General features: G+C 45.1%; 1 protein-coding gene across 2 annotated transcripts in view; it reads left to right on the plus strand.

The window, feature by feature from the left end:
- The window catches only part of ABLIM1 (actin binding LIM protein 1), a 324990-nt gene extending 319685 nt beyond the window's left edge, over positions 1-5305 (plus strand). For both annotated transcript variants that reach the window (XM_007173133.3, XM_028164227.2), the window contains one exon: positions 272-5305. In XM_007173133.3, coding sequence (XP_007173195.2) covers positions 272-385 — 114 coding nt within the window. In that variant the 3' untranslated portion in view covers positions 386-5305. The remainder of the gene's footprint in view (positions 1-271) is intronic.
- Positions 5306-20155: the final 14850 nt, after the last annotated feature.

The raw sequence follows: 20155 nt of genomic DNA on the forward strand, positions 1-20155 counted from the left end.
ATCACCCTACCGTGCCCCATCACCATTCAGTGTTATTACAATCATCATTAATACTCCACCAGCTCTTTTCTTTGGTAGGAAGGGTGCCTCACCTGGCCTGGCCAGGTAAGGAACCACTGGGTCCAGTGCCTGCTAAGAAGCCTCAGAGATAAACTCCTCTTCCATCATTCTGCCTTGCTCTTCAAAACAATTACTTATAAACTGGAGAGCAACTCTCAAGGTCATCCATGTGGCCATCAGGACTGACCACTGTTCTCTTCTCCCATCACAGCGCCACTTAGCCCCAGAAGTGTTTCGGGAAATCTTTGGAATGTCCATCCAGGAGTTTGACAAGTTACCTCTTTGGAGACGCAACGACATGAAGAAAAAAGCAAAACTCTTCTGAGTACCACACATAGACAGCAATTAGAAAAAGGACTGACCATGGCGGTGACACATAGGATGTTGTATTAAGGCCCAAACTTGATTGGAGAATTTGCAAACTACTGTCCCTCAGCAACAACCAAAAGGGAAAATCTGATTAAAACACCCATGAGCCAAATGTTGGGCCAGCCCATGGCAACATTCGCCCAGAAGCAGTGGGGTAGAAATGTCTGTGTTCCCACCCTCGACAGTAGTGTTCACGTGTGACCTTTTTCCATCACCTTATGTGCACAGCAGGAGCTACTTCTTTTGTTTTCTTTCAACTGTTATTCAATAATAGTGTGACTGTATGGGTAAGAGCCAGCAAGTGCCCTTAGGATGCCGCATGGACAAAAGCAGTTGTAATAATTCCAAAGTACGAGTATATTTATTATGTAGCGCCGCAGCTGAGAAGGAAGAGCCCGAGGGATAGATCCACGTGGCAGCAGCCTTTGCCCCACCTTTCCTCACTGGCCTCCTGCAGACCTGCCTGGGCTTCAGCAGGAGGGAAAGCAGAGTCGGGGCCCCCGGCAGCTCTGTTTCAATAGCCACCAAAGTCATTTTTAACATGTTCCTTGTTCCCTACTGTTTGCTAGGACCTGATTGGCAAATTACTTAGCCTATTATTAAAAAGAAAAAAGAATTCAGAGAAAGAGAGGAGAAAGGAGTGAATGAAAATTCTCCTTAAATCCTTTTCTACTTCAGAAAGTGTGTTCCTCCCCACCAAGGACAGGAGATGTCTCAGCCCCGCAGCCCTCCACTCTTACAAAGAAAGGAAAGGGGGATTGTCTCCAGATTGGCTCAGTTGTATGCTGTTAGGTGAGTTTTGTCCAAATGCCATAGCAGTCTTGACCAAAAACAAAAGTTCTGTCTCCTCTCAATGCAAGTTCTCCCACCCAGCAAACTCTGCTCTCTATCCGGCATCCTCTAAATCACATCAAGCCCTCGCTGATTTTGGTTTTTTTAAAGGTCATTTCAGTAGTAGGCTAAGGAAAAGCATGTTTTTCTCTTTGAAATCTCTGCAACTCCAAGGTAGATTGCCTCAAACTGATTTAATTTGGTCTTTTGAGCTTTCTTTCTTGCCTAGCTCTGTTGACTTCCTGGTTTGCACGTGTGTGTTTATGTGTTTTCACTCACCCAGGGCAGTTTGGTGAGTCTGCATGTGCTTTTAAGTTTCATTCCTGCTTGAATGTTTGTCCCACTGTGCTGCAGCTCCTCAGGGACATTTGCACAGGTGCACATGACTCAGAGGTCAAGAGTGAGGCTAACTGCATCCCTGCCGCCAGGTCCCCTGTGGAAAGGTGTTGGTTAGAAGCCAGCATATTCCATGACAGATGTAGCTCAAGTCAGCATCAGGCCGAAGACCACAGACCTAGGGTCAGACTATGTGTAGACAGCAGGACATCTCACCAGAGTCCTCAAGCTCAGTAACACAAGAGTCACATTGGAGCCGAAGATTACCCCAAAACTTGCATTTAAGACCCCACCATGGTTCCTGAAAGCCTCTGGCTGAGACTCAGACAGGACGTGAGTCGCATGTAGGAGGTTGTCACATTTATTCTCATGCTTTGGGGCTCTGTTTAAGAATTTAAACTCTGTTTTGAAGCCAAAAAAGAAAACATCTGAATTCACCTGCGTATGCCACTAATAATAAAAGCTCAGAAATTCTTCCTGCTGGCACCAAGTATTAGAATGAGTTAGTAGCTGACGCCAGTGGTAAAAAGCAAGTAGAATATTCTTTCTGACCTTGTACTGCAGACCTAGCTTGTGACACACTCTAGCACCCGGGTGCTGTAGTGAATACTGCAATTGCTTTATAGTAGTCTGCGCGCTTCCCGAGGGAATCTAAACCTGCCTGACCTTTGCTAGACGCTGAATGTTTGAGGACTGTTCTCACAAATACGTGTGTGTGTGTGTGTGTGTGTGTGTGTGTGTGTGTGTGTGTGTGTGTGTGTTGGACCTACTAACGTGTTTAGCAAATGGCTCTGATGAGGTGGATGTGAGGAGACCAGCTCCTTGGACTGAAGGCAGACTGCAGCCCACAGTTTCACCCCTTCATCTGTCCGTTGCCTCTTGCTTCATTCAGTACATCCGCTGTCCCATCTTCTGTGACCTCTCCTGCATGGGCAGCCTGGGAACAACGCCTGTGTGTCCTAATCCTTGCTTTGCTCTGGCAAAGTGTGAGGGGTGAGGACCATGGTGTAGTCTCAGTGTTCCCCTGCCACGACCAATAACAAGGATGGCCAAACGTATCCGAGGGTTCGGCTGGAGGAGAGGTTTTTTTTTTCATCGGCTAATGAGTTATCATCCACGTACTTGCAGATTAAATGTCAGTGTAAGAAAAATGGCGATGATAGTTAAAGAACTGAGCCCTAAATTTGCCGCCACTGATGAAACTCTACTTTTCTTGTAACTTTTGAATTCAGTTTTGCATCCATCTTGGGGCGGGGCGGGGAGGGAATAGCTTCTTTCCATATCAAGTGTATGAGCTAATTTAAACTACACCGTGCAAAAATGCCTTGCCAGAAAATACCAGTAGCTTCCTGGCTGTAAGCAGAGCAGTGCTGTGCTCTAGGGGAGGGGGCACTGGGAATGCAGAGTGGGCTTCCCAACCCCACTCCCCAGGAGAAGGTTCCAGCCACGGGCATGGGTCACAGGGCAACCTGATTCTTCAACTGCCAAATTGAATCAGTGGGCTACAACGCCCTATGTGTTTTGTTGAACTGGGCTCAGCATGCTTGTCCCGAAAATGTCCAGGTCACTACACAGAAAATCAGTGTTCTCTGCTTGAACCCTGCCCCGCATAAAAAAATTCCAGTTGTTAACACAGTCAAATTAATGAGGATTGTTTACTCTAGGAAAGGAAGTATACACATGGCAAGCTTCCTTAGTGCATACATAAAGGGCTACATTTTTGAGCATTGGGCTTACTAGTGATTCTTGAAGCATAGGCTGATTGCATGAAGAGGCCTCTATGATGACCTGAAAGTCAGTGCTTCCTTTAAAGTTTCTTCCAAAAAAGCCAGGATACCATTTAGTCTTCTGGTGTGATTTATGTTGAGATATAAAGAGCGCTTGGAAACTTGTCCAGCTCGCTAGGTATCTACATTTTGGTTTGGGTTCATTATGAGATGTTCTTAATGTGACTCCTTCAATAAGAAAAGATAAACTGCCTGTTCCCTGAAACCTTGAACAGAAAAGCTAGAGACAATGGGTAATAAGGTGCAAAGAAAAAAAAAAAAAAAACTAGTTTCTATCTGTCATGTCCTCTAGTCTCCCCAGTTCTCCCCAACTCCCCATTCTGTTGTTTCCAAGCTGAGTTTCCTCTTCCGAGGTGAGGCTGGAACAATGCTCTTTTCAACTCCTATCCCCTCCATCTGGTGATGTCAATCAACTCCACTTGGAAAAGTCTTGCTAGAAATGTTTCTAAAACTTTCATCTAATTTCTTTACACTTTAAAGCAAACACCTTTTTCTAAAGAATTGCTTCTTAGATGATTATACAATATATATATCTATGCTTTTGCAAGTTTAAAAATTCAAATGAACCACTCTTGACTAGGTAGGTCTTTCTAAAAAACTCTTTAAAGCAAACGATGTTAGCGTTCTCTTGCATGTTGAAGGGGCAGGGGACCCTCCAGGCTGTGGGCTCCCAGAGCCCTCTTTCTGACTGTCAGGAAAGATGGTGGAAGGAAGATGAACCATCAGCCCTTCTGCATCCTCTGCAGCAAGCTCAGTTTTTACAAATCACCTCATCTGTATTTCCGGTCACTGTTTAATCTACTTCCTAGGCCAGCCTTGATTTTATCTGACTTGTAAAACCATTTTCCTTTGATAAACCAAGTGTTGTCAGGATGCCCTAAAACTCACTCATTAGTACTCCCTTTTGAAGAACGTTCTATTCAGAAAAAGAGATCATTTCAGGCTTGAGGTTCGTAATGACACCTTATAGTGGTGATGTGTGTTAAGGGAACTACCCAATTATGTTGTAATGAAAGAAGGAGAAACTTTGACTTTGGCATTTTAAAAAATCACTGTCTTTCTATTTGCTGCCCAGGGAGTAGTGGGGAGATGGTGACTGACACGCTTTGCATATGGATCTTTGTGTTTTTCATTTGGGGCAAGTTTCATTTATGGCAAACTCAAAAGGAAAGGGGGAGGTGGTCAGTTTAAGCTGAAAAACTTTCTAAACAATATATGTGTACACAGCAAAATTAAACCCAATCTTTTCTGATGCTTCGTGTAATTGAGTGGCGATTGTTATCATTAAATAAAATTCTTCCCAGAAGAGTCTCTCCCGAGAGTGACGATGCCATGAGTCGCTTTCTGAGCCCGTTTGCCAAAGGTAGAGGAAAAGACTGCATCCACTAACATTCAGAGAGGCAATGAGCCACTTAGTGATTGTATATGTGTATGTTTCTTTACCCTACGGAAGAGAAGACGAATGTCCGCAGGATTGGTGTTCTTTTGGGGTGTTATGTACAGAGCTGTCCAGTAATAAACATGTGTGGTTTCTGTGAGTTGCTGACAATCCTGCATCGAAGCTTTTGCAGTTCTTTCCTTTTTAAGTTGGGTTTAATGGAATTTTTTTTCAAGTGTTGGAAGGCATACTGTTCTTCCTGCCTCCCCTCCCCTTCCAAAAACAAGAAAGCAAGTATTTGGAAGAACTGCTGCTTAAAAGATGTATCATGTCCCCTGTGAAAGTGAGTGGATATCGGTCGGCATCCTGAATGCCACGTGCCAGTGTGCAGAGGTGGGATGGCCCTGGGCCTGCGTTACTGTGCTTAGGACACCCGATGCGCTCCACACTCTTGTTGAAATCAGCACCTGCCTCCCCTCTGCCGCTGTCCTGCGTCACTGTTGTCCTCACAACTCAGTGAATAAAGTGTGTGCTTTATGCGTAACTGCCTCCACACCGTGTTTCCTTTCTGGTTCCCCTGCTCCCTTTAAAGGTCTGTCCCATTTGAAAAAGTGCCAGCCCAACTTCTAAAGACAAAAACAAAATCAAAATCAAAGTCCTGGGAACGCACTTTTATCACGTAGGAAGGCAGGTTACAGGGGAAAATGCATCAGATAGCAGTGGTATATTCCAGAACTGTTTGCCCAATAACCCAGACCATATTGACCAAGTCAACTAAAGAAAAAAAAATTTAATAGAGCTGTTGCACTGTGCTGGCCTAGCTGGTATTCAGTTTTGTGTGTGACACAGAGCAGCAATGGTCTGATCACTTAGGCAAGGCTGGGGACTTGAGGTTTAAGGACAGGAGCTTCTGAACCGCCGCCGTGAGTTGGGCCATTTTACTAAGAAACTAGAATGCAGTGGGAGGAAAACATCTTTCAAAACATCTTTGACCTCCACTGCATTATCAAACTTTAAGCAAAGAAAGTCTTAAGGATTTCAATTTACTTGTTATCCTCACCGCCAAGATTTGGGGCTTGCCAGAAAACACAAGGATGTATTTATATTCACAATGGTCTCTCCGACCGTAGCCATCCTACTATGTGTCTGCCAAGCCTGGTGCCTTAGTCCACATGGGCTGCTATAACAGACCACCAGAGACCGGGGGCCTTGAACGGCAAGCAGTTATTTCTCACAGTTCTGGAAGCTGGAAGTCCACGATCAAGGTGCTGGCAGATCCAATGTCTGGCGAGAACCCTCTTGGCTTTGTAGACAGCTGTCTTCTCGTTGAGTCCTCACATGGTGAGAGAAGAGAGGAAGTAATCTCTGTGACATCTCTTCTTATAAGGGAACGAATTCCATCATGAGGGCTCCACCTTCATGATTGAATTACCTCCCAAAAGCCCTGCCTCCTAATACCATCCCCTTGGGTGTTAGGATTTCAATCTAAGAATTTGGGGAGGACACAGACAGGCAGTCCGTCATACCTGCCCAGGGGCCCGTTGCCCTGGCATTCATGTGGACCCTCTCCTGGAAGCCAGAAACAGGTTATTCTCCAGGCAGCTGGCAGGTTAGTTGGCTACTGTGGAAAACGGGTCCGGAGGCCCGGCCGGAGGTCTGTGTCCTGCTCACTGCTGGCCGCCACCCACACCGACGTCACCACTCGGGTCGTGGTTCCCGCGGGCAGTGCAGATCTTCAGTCGAGGTTATCTTGAGCGCCCTGTGACATTTGCCGCCACTGATCACCATTTCATGGGAAGTCGACTCGCTGTGCCGTCAGGTGGTCCCCCCTGCCCGCCCACAGCAGAGCTCACGGACTGCGCTGGGAATCCGAGGCCCTGCCTGCCTGGCCCTGGCTCGCCCACTGCTCGGCCCCCCTCCCACCACGCCCACCCTCGAATCTCGCCCTCCAGCTCTTCCAAAGCACCACGAGTTCCCTGAACACACCATGCCCTCCCCCGCCTCTACAGCTTTGCCAACGTCATGTCTTCTTTACCGCGTCCAGCTCTTCTAGGTGGTGGAGAGACGAGAGGACCCGGCCCCGAGGAAAGGAGGTGATGGCAGTGTTGACCATGTGAAATTAGTTGCCCACAGCTCTTTGAAGTTACCGTGTGAGTTTCCCATGGGCTCCATCTGCCCTAAATCAAAGACACAGCCCAGTTCATACCCTCTCTAGGAGCCTGCCTTGGTGGGCCCAGCCCAACCTGCCCCAGTAAATTCTTTGCATGCCTATGGGTGAACATCACGTTTCACGCTTTTCAAGTTTTGCCTAATACTGCTAGTTTTGCCTGTGTTTCTGCTTCTCAGCTGAATGGTAGTGAGAGCTTCTGTATATCGAGCGCTTTGTGTTGGCTTTACATTAACTGGGTCCCCCAGGACAGCCCTACAAGCAGATAATTGTAGCTCCACTTATACACGTGAGGAAACTAAAACTCAGAGGCTAACTAAACGTGCCTGACTGTTCAGGGAGCAGCAAAGCAGGTATTACCCAGGTCTGTCCCACTGCAAGTCCCATGCTGTTTTCCAATGTCCCACTGCCTGTGACTTTCTTTTTTTTTAATTATTTATTGATTGATTGATTGATTTGGCTGAACCCGGTCTTAGTTGCGGGATCTTCTTTGCCACACACAGGATCTTTTAGTTGCTGCACGGGGGATCTAGTTCCCTGATCGAACCCCGGCCCCCTGCATTGGGAGCTCGGAGTCTTAGCCACTGGACCACCAGGGAAGTCCCTGCCTGTGACTTTCTGAAAGCAAGGAATGCGTCCCCCATGTTCTAAATCTCTGGGGGCACACTGCACAGAGGAGGCTGTCAGTGTGACACTGGCCAGTTCCCCTCAGTCGGCCACAAGCCACAGCACTACCACCAAGGCACGGTTATAAATAGCGGTTGGGGGATACTCACTAGCTGTGTGTCTCAGGGCCAGTTATTTAACATCTTTAGGCCTCAGTTTGCTCATCTGTAAAATAGACAAAATAATAAGACCCATCAGAAGATTGTTGCTAAATCATAACACCTGTTGAGCACAGCGCAGGACCTAGCATGTAGTCATTGGTCAGGAAACTTGAGTGATCTTTATTAAGGGTAATTAGCCAATTAGACTTGAAGAATCCCAAATGCTCCCTGAACCTCGTAAATTAGGAATGAATACCTGCTCTGGCTGTCTTATGGGGTTGTGAGGCCAAATGAAGTAGAGTAGAACTGCTCAGACACAGGAAAGCACTATGTTTACAGATGATATTGGGTAAAAAGGGTTTCTGGTACTTGGACAAGGTCTACTACTATTTTATTTTATTATTTAAAAAAAATTTTTTTTAAAGTATAGTTGATTTACAGTGTTGTGTTAGTTTCAGGTATATAGCAACATGATTCAGTTATACATACATATATATATATCTATTTTTTTCAGATTCCTTTCCCTTATAGGTTATTACAAAATATTGAGTATGGTTCCCTGTGCTGTACAGTGGGTCCTTGTTGGTTATCTATTTTATATATAGTAGTGTGTATATGTTAATCTCCAACTCCTAATTTAGCTCTCCACCCCCCTTTCCCCTTTGGTAACCATAAGTTTGTTTTCTATGTCTGTGGGTCTGTTTCTATTTTGTATATAAGTTCATTTGTATTTTTTTTTTTTTAGACTCCACATATAAGCGATATCATATGATATTTGTCTCTGTCTGGCTTACTTCACTTAGTATGATAATCTCTAGGTCCATCCATGTTGCTGCAAATGGCATTATTTCATTCTTTTTTATGGCTGAGTAATAACCATTGTATAAATATACCACGTCTTTATCCATTCATCTGTCGATGGACATTTAGGTTGCTTCCATGTCTTGGCTGTTGTGAATAGTGCTGCAATGAACATTGGGGTGCATGTGTCTTTTTGAATGGCAGTTTTCTCTGGATATATGCCCAGTAGTGGTATTGCAGGATCATATGGTAGTCCTATTTTTAGTTTCTCAAGGAACTTCCATACTGTTCTCCATAGTGGCCGCACCAATTTAAATTCCCACCAACGGTCTAGTACTATTTTAGATAGTTTAATCATTCAAGAATTTTAGTTTTTGTTCTGGGCTTTTTCCCCCTCTAGTCTTTATATGAATTCTCCAGCATTAAAACAAGCCCACAGCTTTTATATGCTTCAATAACAACACTGTCTTGTCCAATAATCATCTATGATTGAGATCCCTTGAAGATGTGATTTTTTTTTTTTTTTTTTTTTGCCACACCACGTGGCTTATGGAATCTTAGTTCCCTGACGAGGGATCGAACCCAGGCCCCCTGCAGTGGAAGCTTGGAGTCCTAACCACTGTACCACCACAGAATTCCCAAGATGTGCTAATTAATAGTAATAATAACAGTGTTACATAGCAGTTGAGTGTGGGCTATAGCATCAAACTCCCTGGGATTTTTTTGTTTTGTTTTGTTTTTATAAATTTATTTATTTATTTTTGGCTGTGTTGGGTCTTCGTTGCTGTGCACGGGCTTTCACTAGTTGTGGCGAGCGGGGGCTACTCTTCGTTGCAGTGCGTGGGCTTGTCATTGTCGTGGCTTCTCTTGTTGCAGAGCACGGGCTCTAGGCGCACAGGCTTCAGTAGTTGTGGCATGTGGGCTCAGTAGTTGTGGCTCGCGGGCTCTAGAGCTCAGGCTCAGTAGTTGTGGCGCACGGGCTTAGTTGCTCCGCAGCATGTGGGATCTTCCCGGGCCAGGGCTCGAACCCGTGTCCCCTGCATTGGCAGGCGGATTCTTAACCACTGCGCCACCAGGGAAGCCCAAACTCCCTGGGTTTGAGTTCGAGCTCCACCAATAATTAGCTGTGTGACTGGTGACAGTTTGCCTAACTTCTCTAAGCCTCAATTTCCATTTCTATAAAATAGGAATAATAATAAAAATACCTACCTTAAAGAGTTATTGTGAGAATCAGGTAGAATAGGACCCGGCATGATACAAAATGGGCACTCAAACATTAGCTTTTATTAATAAAGCAGCTGCCATGTAGTGAGGACTTACTATTTGCCCAGTTCTGAGCTAAGCATATTACATGCTCTATTTCATGGAGTTCCTTACATCACTTCTACTTTAGAACTGAGGAAACAGTCCCAGAGAAACCAAGTGCCTTATACAAGATCTGCCTATTGAGTGGTGGGCCTGGGATTCAGACCCCATCTCCCCAGTTCCAAGCTCAAAATGTAAGCAAGTATCATGCAGAGAAGGGCTCAGGTGTCCCCACAGGTATTGCAGGAGCCAGGGTGCCAGGCTGCCCACAATGGAAGCGTCCAAATGTGCCAGCTTGGGGGCTCAGCTTTTCCCAAGGAGTTTTAGAGCCGTTGGGACCTCGGTGTTTTCTGGGTGGGGAGGATTTCCCCAGCCTGCTCGAGGGATGTTTAGAAACACCAGCTGCAGAAGAGTTGAGACTCATTCCCATGAAAGATGGCTTTGGTTTCAGAAAGATCTTTCCAATGTATGACTCACTTCAAAGCAGCCAAAGGCAGCAGAGGCTGAACTGCCGGTCCTTATAGTATTGGGGGACATTTCCTAGGCTCAAGAAAGCTACCAGTCCTACTTAGCCCCCGCTGCCCGTTTCTGGAAGGGGGCTCCCTCCTCCTCCCCGCAGAGTCAAGCAGCCTTGCCTGGGTGTGTCACCAGCCCCACCCTGCTGGACATGGCCCATTGTTGGCCGGAAAGCCCTGGGAAGGGTGGGGACTTGGTGTTAGCAGCTTTTGAGAAAGTTCAGGGTGGTCAGAGGACTAGTGCCCAAAGCTTTGGGGAGCTCAGCCCCAATTTTGAGGACCTGCCTTCACACCCTAAATTCCCTTCTCCCCCCACACCAGCCAGGACTCTGACAAAGAAATGCCCCTTCCATCCTACGGCACTCCGGGAAGTGCTGTGGTAAGTCAGGGCTCTGGAGGAGGGTGTAATATGACCACATTTATTTTAGTTTCCAGTCTCAACTGGATAAAAATGCTCTCCAGGGCCTGTCATTGTGCTAAGCACAATAGCAGGCCCTGGAGAGGTTTCTCTGTATTTATTTGTGCTGTCCCCCTGCTGCTGCCTCTTAACTCAGCCCTTCCCATCAGATAAAAAGAAAAATTGGCTTAGGAAAACCTCCCTCCAAAGCAGAGGCTGTTTCTGCTTTGTCCTGAGCATGTTTTACTTGTGGGCCCTCCCAGAACATCCTGGGATGTTCCAGAAGGCCTAGAGGTAGGGTAGAGCCACCTGGCTTCCAGAACCAGAGCTTGGGAATCAGACTTGAGGGTACATGAGTCCAGATAGTCTAAGAGGAAGATGGATAATGATGGTCTGATGGCGGCGGCTGACATTCTTTGAGAACCTCTGGAGTGCCAGGCTCAGGGCTAAGTGTTACTCTGTGTAGATTATTTCATTTCATCGGTGAAAGGTAAACCCAGGACTGGGAGAGGCCCACTAAAAAGTGGATGGGATTCTAGCCCCTTCCCATCACATCCAACAGCCATATTCCTCCTGAGGCTGTCACAGCTCTCTGGGGTCTCCTCATTTGCACGTGGTTTCTAAGATTTGCCAAAAGGACCATCTTTGCAAAGACTAAGCCCAGCCTTTCTCTGCAAGGTGGAGCCTGGCCATGAATAACAACATTTTGCTCGAAACTGCACAGAAAGTATAAGTTCTTTCATTCCTGCTATTGTCCCAAAGCATATGCTTCTTAATGAGAAGTTAGAAAATGTTGTGGGCAGTTACATTCCCATCAGATAGGAGTAAGAGTCAACTGGATTACCCTGTCTTTCTTTTTCTTCCTTCCTTTCTTCCTTTCTCCCTCTCTCTCTTTCTTTCTTTCTTCTTTTTTAAATATATAGAACAAATTCTTCCTCCTCCACATAAAAACAAGGTATTTCAGGCAACTCGGAGTAAATTGCTAGTATTTATTAATCGTTATTTGAATCAGATGGCTTCCACTGGATGTGGCACTTTCACAAGCATCGCCTCTGAACCTTCCCCCTACCCCCCACCACAAGCAACCTGGGGAAGTGTCATTGCCCTCAATACACAGATCAGAGCTTGGCTGACCTGTCCAAACTCACATGCGGAGATGGGGAAGAGTCAAGATGTGGCCCCAGGTCTAACTGAAAAGCTTATGCTTCAGTCCACAAGGAGATTCTGATTATGTAGGTCCGGGGAGGGAGCCAGGAAGCTGTGTCCTAAAACAAAATGTCAAAGCTTCCAGATAATTCTGATGATCAACCAAGTTTAGGAATCCCTGGCCCACACTGCATGGCCTCAGGTCAAGAGTGGAGCTGGTCTGTGACTCACCAAGCATCCATCGCCAGACCTTGCAAGACTCCATCACCCTAACACATGCGACCAGAAGTCAGACCAAGGCCTCGGAAGTCTGCCCTTGCAAATAGGCCTACAGTCTCCAGAGGCCTCCCTAAGAAATCACTGACACCGTCCTTCACACAACAGGGTGTCTAGCTCTCTGAATCAGAATCTGCTCAAATGTCACCTCATTCTCAAGGAGATGAAGGAGATTGTCTCCATTTACAGAAAGAAGCATGAGATGAGAGAGGACGGGTCAGGTGCCTAGTTGCTTAAAGGAAAAACAATCCACTGGCATCTCTTCACCTCCCTTTCTCCTCTCACAACCTTGAGAAACCTCTGAAGGTTGAAAACATGGCCTAGAAATCCTGTTATTCTACCAAACAACTTATTTTTTTCCCCCAATGTGCTCACTGTTTTTTCAGTCTATTGTTTGCTGGAAGGGTGGATATAAAAAACTCTAGTCCTAAGTTTTCTGTTGAGACAGTTACTCCAGGGAAATTTGGGAACTGTCTTCAGGGCCTGGCTGGGGAGAGAGTAAGACCAAGGAAGCCAGGAGTTATGTCTGCAAACTCTTCTTTTACATAAACGTGGTTGTTTTTATTTTTGAACCCTTATATATGAAAGCATCTACAGTGAGTTGAAATAATGTCCCTCAAAAGATATGTCCACCCAGAACCTCAGAATATGCCCTTATTTGGAATTAGGGTCTCTGCAGATGTAATTCAGGCAAGGATCTGGAGATAAGACCATCCTAGATTGAGGTGGGCCCTAAATCTCACCACGCATGTCCTTATATGATACTCAAAAGGAGAGACACAGAGATAGACACAGAAATGAAGGCCATAGGAAGGCAAAGGCAAAGATTAGAGTTGTGTTACCATAAGCCAAGGAGCCACTGGGATCTGGAAGAGGCAAGTAAGGATCCTCTCCTAGCACCTTCAGCAGGAGCATGGCCCTACCTACACCTTGATTTTAGACTTCTGGACTCTACAACGATGAGAGAATGAATTTCTGTTGTCTTAAGCCATCCAGTTTCTGGTTATTTGTTATGGCAGCCCTAAGAAATTAATACTGCATTTTTGTCGGTGAAAAAAGGTCTCTCGACTCTTCAGCAAGGTAGAGCAGGCAAGGGTCTAAGCCAGATGCCCTCAGTGTACTGACCTAGGGCCCCAGGGCACTGTGATGCCACTGACCAGGTATGGAGAGACAAGGCCTACTTCTCCAACACCAGAGAGGAAGATAAGGGTCTGATTTTTCTCTTCCTAGAAAAGAAGATCAACGTTTGCCTGGCTATCAGTTGACTTGCCTAGCAGGCCTCAATGGCCCAACCTAGTTAGAATGTTTTCAACTGGTAAGCCCGAAGCAGGCAGAGTCCACCTTGGGGATGGAGCCCCTCTGGGCAGAACTGAGCTGGCCAGTCAGGTGGCAGCATGTCTCTTCCTCCCTCAGGGGACTTTGCTCTTTAGGATGAGCCTAGCCCTGGGCTAGGCTAGAAGCAGAGCACACATTGATGTAAATGTCCATCTGCCAGCGTGCAGGGGCAAAGGGACCTGTGAGTTCACCTCTCCCCTGGGGTCATCAGGAGACCACTGTGTCTCGTGAACTCCTTTAGTCCAGAGCCGCTACCCAGCAGCACGACCTGGACAAGGTACTCCTGCCTCAGTTTCTGCATCTCCATAATGAAGAGGAAGATGCTGCTTATTCCAGGAGTTGCTGAGAGGATTACGTGAGTTATTGCATGAGGTACACTCAAAACAGGCCCATAGTAACACCCAATAAAGGTTAGCAAAATATTATTATTGTTAGTATTATTAGTATTTAGTACTGGGTGTTATTACCATGACAGGGAAAGAGCCCATACATTAGTGATTTAAAACTTGAATGAAAATGTCTATATCCCAGATAGGTTTAATGGGGGACCCAGTAACTTCTGTGTGTGTGTGTGTGTGTGTGTGTGTGTGTGTGTGTGTGTGTGTGTGTAAGAGAGAGAGAGAGAAGAAAGGAAGGAAGGATGGAAGGAAGGAAGGGAGGGTGGAAGGGGAGATTATTAACAAACCTGTCAAGTGATTCTGGGGCTGGTGGTTCACAAATTATAATTTTTAAAAACATTGCCCAAATTAGGTTGTTCCCTAGAACTATGAAGTTTATTTCAATTATTAATCACTAGGAGGGGACTAGGTTTGCTTTAAAACTAAAATTGAAATCTTGACATCTCATCTCCATTTTCTGTAATTGGTTACTTTTAAACAATACAAAATGCCAAGGTCATAAAATTGATTTTAATGAGTCTTTTCCTGCCTCTAGAACGTGCTTAAGTTCAAATCACTAAGCTTTAAACTCACAATTTCTCAACCTACGTAATTTAAAAAGAAAAACAACACCACCACCACAGTATTTAAATAGATTTTTTTTTTTTTCTAGTCTGGGACGAAATATTCTGTCAAAGCATCAAAGTTCTTTAAGATCTTTCCAGAGATGAGAATGGATTTGTCCTTCCTCAGTTACTGTGTCCCCTTTGCTGGAACACATGAGCAGAGGCACAAGGGGGCATCTAACTGCCACCCCAGCACACCTGACAAAAGGTGAGGCCTTTGGGGGACGAGGGCAGAGCCCTCACGGGATTAGTGTCCTTATATTGGGTTGGCCAAAAAGTTCGTTCGGAGTTTCCGTACCATCTTATGGAAAAACCCGAACGAGCTTTTTGGCCAACCCAATAAAAGCGGCTCCAGCAAGATCCCTCAGCCCCTTCCACCTTGTGAGGTTAGAAGGAGAAGTCTGCAACCTGGGTGAGGCCCTCATCCCACCGTGCTAGCACCTCAGTCTCAGATCACCAGCCTCCAGAACTGTCAGAAATAAATTTCTGTTGTTCGTAAGCCACCCAATTTGTGATATTTTTGTTATAAGAGCCTGAGACAGTCAGAAAGTCACCTTCCAGACAAACTGGGTTTTTCCTTCAGTCTTTGAGTCTGCAAACCTTGAATGGAGAAAGTCCCCTTCCCTTCTCTCTGTCCAGGTAGCCACAAAGTGGGTGTTCCCTGAAAACTCTTTCCTGTTGGGGGAAGAAGTGCAACTAGAGGGAAAAATAGAGGGAAAACGGGAGAGAAGTAGCCCTGCAAGTTTGACCCTTGTCTTATTACATCTGAAAAAGACATTACGTTCACTTGAACTCGAGGTAGAACGTCTGCCACTTGGGGGGACTGACACATTATTTCTCTATCATACTTTCTACCTGAATGTGTTTCAGATTTTGAAAACATCCCATCAGAGCACTTTGGTTGGTTGTACAACTCTGTATTCCTGCTTACTGGGTGATGTCATAAGCACTGCTATAAGAGGGCCGCATAGGATGAGGTACCCTTCTGGAGGTCTGGGCCACCAAGAGGCATTCCAGCATCTGGCGCACAGTAGGTGCACAGCGTACAGTCAGTGCTGATTAAATGACTAGAAATGATTTTTCCTAGCTGTGCTAATTCTCCTTCATTTTCAGTGGGATAGGCAGCCTAAAGCCATTAGAATATCTCATGTTTAAAATGTCAGTAACATGTATTCAGTACCTAAAGTGAAAGACATGATGCTTGGTGTTATGGAAAATATGAACATGAATAAAATAAGGGGTGGGGACTAGGTGAGCCAAGTGAGGTACCGAGGGCCCCCTATTTAAGGAGAGCTCATTATCAGGGTCATGCAAACGTTGACATTTAGAAAACACAATCCCTGCCCTCAAGGAGCTTAAAGGCTGGAGAGCAATGTGGGCAAGCATATCGTAGGTTAGATTTGGGACCTAAGGCAGATGAAAAACTTCATGAGATAAAAAAGAAATCAAATGGACCAAGGGCCTAAATGTACAATTTTTCTAGAAGAAAACATAGGGGAAAATTTTCATGACCTTGAGTTAGGCAAAGACTTCTTTTTTTTAAATTAATTTATTTATTTTTGGCTGCGTTGGGTCTTCGTTTCTGTGCGAGGGCTTTCTCTAGTTGCGGCAAGTGGGGGCCACTCTTCATCGCGGTGCGCGGGCCTCTCACTATCGCAGCCTCTCTTGTTGCGGAGCACAGGCTCCAGACGCGCAGGCTCAGTAGTTGTGGCTCACGGGCCTAGTTGCTCCGCGGCATGTGGGATCTTCCCAGATCAGGGCTCAAACCCATGTCCCCTGCATTGGCAGGCAGATTCTCAACCACTGCGCCACTAGGGAAACCCACAAAGACTTCTTATATATGATACCAAAAGCATGATTCATAAAATTTAAAAAGTGATAACTTGGTCTTCATCAAAATTAAGAACTTCTGCTCTTTGAAAGGTATAAAGAGAATGAAAAAACAAGCCTCAGATGGGAAAAAATATTTGCAAGTCACATATCTCATAAAGTAGTGGAATCCAGACTATGTGAAGAATTCTCACTATCAAGTGCTGGTGAGGATGCAGGGCAACTGGGCTCTTGGACACCACTGGCGGGGATGCAGAACGATACAACTGCTTTGGAAAACAGTTTGACAGTTTCTTAAAAGTTAAACCTACATTGATCATATGATATCACAGTCCGGCTCCTAGGTCTTTATCCAAGTAAAACCAAAACCTTGGCTCACACAAAACCTGTACATGAGTGCTTATACTGCCATGATTCACATTGCCTAAAGCTAGAAACATCCCAAATGTTCTTTAACTGAGGAATGGATAAACAAACTGTAGTTCTTCCATACAACAGAATAGTACTCAGCAATAAAAAGGAACGAGCTCTTACAATAACACAGGTGAAGCACACATGCGTGAGCTAAGTGGAAGAAAAGCCAGAATCAAAAAGCTACAGATATATGATTAGATTTACATGAGATTCCGGAAAAGGCAAAACTATAGGGCTAGAAAACCACAAATCAGAGGTTTCATGGGAATAGGGGAGGCAGAGGGTTGACTACAAAGGAACACATGGAAATTTTGGGAGGTGATGAAATGTTCTGTGTCTTAATTGTGGTGGTGATTACGTGACTGTACACATTTATCAAAACCCATGGAACTGCACACCAAAAAGGCTGAATTTTCTGTAAGTAAATTATACCTTAATTAAAAATTTGTAAAAAATTATAATAATAAAAGCATTTCAAGTCAACACATTTTTATTGCCAATACTAGTGTACTGGGATCTGTGAGATGTTATAAAAGAAATGTGATTTATATCCACTCTTGAGAAGCTTACAGTCTTGCTGTAAAGTAGGCACTATTCTAAGCACTTGAGAGAAAACAGGGAGCAAACAGACATTAATCAAGTAACCCTACAAGTATAAACAGAGGGGTATGCATGTGTAAAGAATTAATGGCCTGAGACTTCCCTGGTGGTCCAGTGGTTAAGAATCCCCCTTTCAATGCAGGGGGTGCGGGTTCGATCCTTGGTTGGAAAACTAAGATCCCACGTGCCGTGGGGCAACTGAGCCCGCACACCACAACTACTGAGCTCGCGCACCTCAACTAGAGCCCGTGTGCCACAAACTACAGAGCCCACGTGCCCTGAAGCCCGCACACCACAACTAGAGAGAAGCCTGGGCGCCGCAGCAAAGAGCCTGCATGCCACAACTAAGACCCGACGCAGCCAAAAAAAAAAAAAGAGAGAATTAATGGCCTGACTGATTCTAGAACGTCTGCAAAGCATGCTCTGAGGAATGCTTCTATTTGAATTGCAACTGGACTGGATGTGGGCTGCAGTGGGATGGATGGAGGAGCTGAGGGTGCATACAGGATGACTGCTAAGCTTCTGGATTGTGCAACAGGAGGGGTGGTGGAACCTGCAGTGTACTTTGGAAGAGGAGCAGGTTTGGGGCGGAGAGGAGAGCATGAACTCAACATATGAACCAGGGTTGAACCACGAGAGCAACACCTGATTAAGGGCATAACTATGCAGTGCACCCAACAGAAATGAAAACGTGCGTGCATGCGAAACCTTGTACGTGAATATTTATAGCAGCGTTATTCATAATAGACCAATGTCCAACAACTGATGAATGGATAAATAAAATGTGATATAGCCATACAATGGAATATTATTTGGCAATACAAAGGAGTAAATACTGATACCTGCTACAACATGGATGAAACTTGAAAATATTATGCTAAGTAAAAGAAGCCAGGCCCAAAAGACTATGGAATGGAATGGTCTTTGGAAATATTAAATAATTCCATTTATATGCCATTTCCCGAATAGGCAAATCTATAGAGTCAGAAGATAGATTAGTGGTTGCCTAAGGCTGGGGAAATGGGGAGAATGGGATGACTACTAATGGGTATAAGGTTTCCTCTTAGGGTGATAAAGATGTTCTAAAATTAATTGTGGTGATGGTGCACAACTCTGTTAGCATAGTAAAAACCATTGAATTGTACACGTTAAATGGGTGATTTGCACGGTATGTCAATTATATCTCAATAAAAATGTTTTTTTAAAGGAAGAAAGATAATCTGGATTAAGATGTGTTTAGATGTTCTATTTAGAATATTGAAATCTAGAAATCACTCAAATACCTCCGTGGGAGAATGATTATAAAAATAATGACAAATCAATAAGTTGGAATTCAACACAACAATCAAAAATACATGCAATGACAAAGAAGGGCAATTAATTTGAAAAGATGTAAACAGAGTTTTATTTTTATTGTCAAAAACAAAAGCTAGGGCTTCCCTGGTGGTGCAGTGGTTAAGAATCTGCCTGCCAATGCAGGGGACACGGGTTCGAGCCCTGGTCTGGGAAGATCCCACATGCCGCGGAGCAACTAGGCCCGTGAGCCACAATTGCTGAGCCTGCGCGTCTGGAGCCTGTGCTCCGCAACGGGAGAGGCCGCGACAGTGAGAGGCCCGCGCACCACGATGAAGAGTGGCCCCTGCTCACCACAGCTGGAGAAAGCCCTCGCACAGAAACGAAGACCCAACACAGACATAAATAAATAAATAAATTAATTAATTTAAAAAAAACCCAAAACAAAAGCTATGTAGTGGAGAAAGATGCAATCGATTTTGGAGAAGAGTGAGATCCAGCCAAGTGTCAGCTGGAGATGCAGAAGGATGGGAGATTGGAGATGGTGGAAATCAAGAGCAAGGACAGTGTGCTTCCAGAGCTCTGTCATGAGAGGCTCAGAAGTGGCTGTGTTGGCTTTTAACCCAGTGGGAAGTGGGCAAGAAGCTTGGGCAGGTGGGATGTACATTTATGGCTTAGGATGAGGGCATTGAATTTTGTTCTATGCACATGAAGGAAAGCATTTATTGAAAAACAATGTTCCAAGCTCTTAGTTCTTTCCTTTGCCTTCCTCCTCCACCCACCCCCTGAGACTTGAGCACTTGCTAAATGTACCCACTACCCATTTTTGAGGATTCACTCAATAGCAGATGTTATGCTAAGTTTTTTGTGTGCTTCATCCTGTAGCATCCTTACAACATGTTCATGAAGTAGGTATTATTATTATCCCCATTTTACAGATAAAGAACCGTGCCCAATGTCACACTGACATTAACAGGTAAACAATGGAGGTGGGATAACTAGGACACACCAGCCCTTCAGTCTGAAGGACTGAGTCAAGACATGACCCAGCTCAGGAAAATCTTTCTCACAGCCTCCCAAGCTCTCCCACTTTTACAAGCCCCCTGGAGGTGGCCCATCTGTTGGGCAGACCACGGATTCTAAGACACTCACCACTTTGATGTTCCCAGGTGTTGTTTGAATTAAGTGACAATATTTGTGTGAGGTAGGATGTGAATCCTACCAAGAGCCCTCAGGTCAATGGGGCAGATCCAAGAACAAATCCACAAGTCAAACACACTTGCAGCTTCATTCTCTGAACAGTCCAAGTTATTTCATCTTTATGTGTTAACAGGTTACTCATTTTCTGAGGAAACTGCTCCTCAAATGCATTAAAAAAAAAAAAAAAGATTGTTGTTCCTTGCCATCTGGGACCTGCCTGTTTGCCTGTTCTTGGCTCCAAACCCCACACCCCAAACCCTTCTGTTTGGGGGCCTTCCGTAAACATTACTTGAATTACACTAAAAATTCTAATCGAGTGACAGAATGAGATCCCCAGACACTGTC

This window comes from Balaenoptera acutorostrata, chromosome 16 (assembly GCF_949987535.1).
Source record: "Balaenoptera acutorostrata chromosome 16, mBalAcu1.1, whole genome shotgun sequence".
Lineage (NCBI taxonomy): Eukaryota > Metazoa > Chordata > Mammalia > Artiodactyla > Balaenopteridae > Balaenoptera > Balaenoptera acutorostrata.